The following is a 2,183-nucleotide window of genomic DNA, read 5'->3' as shown; positions in this document are numbered from 1 at the left end:
TCTCTCTCTCTCTCTCTCTCTCTCTCTCTCTCTCTCTCTCTCTCTCTCTCTCTCTCTCTCTTCTCCTCTTCTCTTTCCTTTTTTTAGGATCCCCTTTATTTTACCCAAAACACTTTCCTTCTTATTTTCTGTTTTTGTGTCGTTCTTGTTTTGTGTTGAAAGTTTATTTAGCCTTCTAATGCCCCTCATCACCCCCTGCACACACACACACACACACACACACACACACACACACACACACACACACACACACACACACACACACACACACACACACACACACACACACACACACACACACACACATACATACACACTCGCCTGTAAGGTGGGAGAAGTTTGCAATTTCAAATGTCTCGACTGTTTCCCAACAAGCGATGCATCGCCGCTAGTTGAAATAACGTTTTTGGACTGCAGGCCATAAAAATAATATGTGGGTTAGACTTTCTTTTCGGTGCTCGTGACCGAGTGCCCAGCCTTCAAAACTTCAAAAATCCCGCGCTGATGACCATTTAGACTTTTCTATGATAATAACGTTAACTTTTTTTTCTTAAGTTCAGATTAAGGCCCGTGCACAGACAGACAGACAGACAAACAGACAGACAGACAGACAGACAGACAGACAGACACACTCACAGACAAACAGACAGACAGATAGATAGACACACGCACTCAGAGAAAAACAGACAGACACCAGGCCGGAAAGCAGACAGACAGACCAACGGACAGACAGACAGACAGACAGACAGACAGACAGACAGACAGACAGACGATATGAGTTTTTAAAATAAATAATTCTTGCTTCCATCCAATAATATGTTAAGCTAATGCACGTTTATTACGCTCCCCGCTCCCTTCCCGCTCCCCCCTCCCCCTACTCCTGTATTTCTTCCTTCTCTCAGGTCCCGGTACTTACGATACTCCTCGAGAAGCCCTGGGTCCTAAAGGCGGCCTGATGGTGACCAGAGACAAACGGTTCCGACACGAGAAGGAAGACTTCCCCGGACCAGGGGCATACGAGGTGAGACTGGTCAATCAATCGATATCTGTCTGTCTGTCTGTCTGTCTGTCTGTCTGTCTGGCTGGCTGACTGGGTGGCTGACTGGCTAGCTGGCTGTCTCATTGTCTGTCTGTCTGTCTGCTTGTCTGTCTGTCTGTCTGCCTGTCTGGCTGGCTGGCTGGCTGGCTGTCTGTATGTCTGTCTGTCTGTCTGTCTGTCTGTCTGTCTGTCTGGCTGGCTGGCTGGCTGGCTGACTGAGTGGCTGGCTGGCTGACTGGCTAGGTGGCTGTCTCATTGTCTGTCTCATTGTCTGTCTGTCTGTCTGGCTGGCTGGCTAGCTATCTGGCTGGCTGGCTGGCTGGCTGGCTGGCTGGCTGGCTATCTGGCTGGCTGGCTGGCTGGCTGGCTGGCTGTCTGGCTGGCTGGCTGGCTGGCTCCTGTATTAAATAAACGTATTTCCTTTCTTTTTCTCGCTTTTTTTCCATGCCTGTCCGTCTGTCTGTCTCTCTGCCTGTTTATCTGTCTGTTTGTCTGTCTGTCTCACATTCTCACTCTATTTCTGTCTGTATAGGCGCACCGACAGCCAAGTGATGTTATGCTGAAAAACAATGCAGATGACTCTTGTAAGAATTCTATTCGGAATGTTCTTAAACTTGTTGGGTTTTTTTAACTTTAAGGGCTTTCTCCCTATTTCTCACTGTCCTGTCTGAGATGGGAGCGAAATTCTGATGTATATCTAAAATAGCTTACACAGTGTCTATTGAGGTTTTAAACTGATATGACGTCAGTTTATCTCTTTTTCTTTGTGTGTGTCTGTTACTCCGTACTTCGTTCCGGGTATTGTAGTGTATACTTGTGATTGTTTGAATCTCTGTGTTATTAATTTAGGAGTTGATCCCTCTTTCACATTTTCATTGGTTTTTTTGTGTTTGTTTGTTTGTTGTTTTTTTGCGGGGGGGGGGGGGGTTCTACCTCTCAGTCCTCCTTTGTTTCTACCTGTCCACCTGTGTATGCATCTGTATTAATTGTTCTCTCACAGTCACCATCTACCTGTACTGTATGTGCCAAACATGTGTTGTTGCTAGCATTTGTTTCTGATTTGCTCTGTATATAGCTTTTGACAATAATTTGTCCTGCTATTAAATAGCCTATTCCTTTTTATATGGATGTTTCTCTCTCTCTC

The 2,183-nt window shown here is 45.9% G+C and overlaps 1 protein-coding gene across 1 annotated transcript in view; it reads left to right on the top strand.

Annotated features, from left to right (window-relative positions):
• LOC101846448 (sperm-tail PG-rich repeat-containing protein 2) overlaps positions 1 to 2,183 on the top strand; it is a gene marked incomplete at its 5' end in the record, with an annotated part of 66,442 nt that overhangs the window by 12,716 nt on the left and 51,543 nt on the right. Inside the window, 1 exon segment of the mRNA XM_013086599.1 lies at positions 903 to 1,021. Coding sequence (XP_012942053.1) covers positions 903 to 1,021 — 119 coding nt within the window.

Source organism: Aplysia californica, unplaced genomic scaffold (assembly GCF_000002075.1).
Source record: "Aplysia californica isolate F4 #8 unplaced genomic scaffold, AplCal3.0 scaffold00484, whole genome shotgun sequence".
In the NCBI taxonomy this organism is placed as follows: Eukaryota; Metazoa; Mollusca; class Gastropoda; order Aplysiida; family Aplysiidae; genus Aplysia; species Aplysia californica.
The sequence above is the reverse complement of the archived record's forward strand: the minus strand, read 5'-3'. Positions and strand labels throughout refer to the sequence as shown.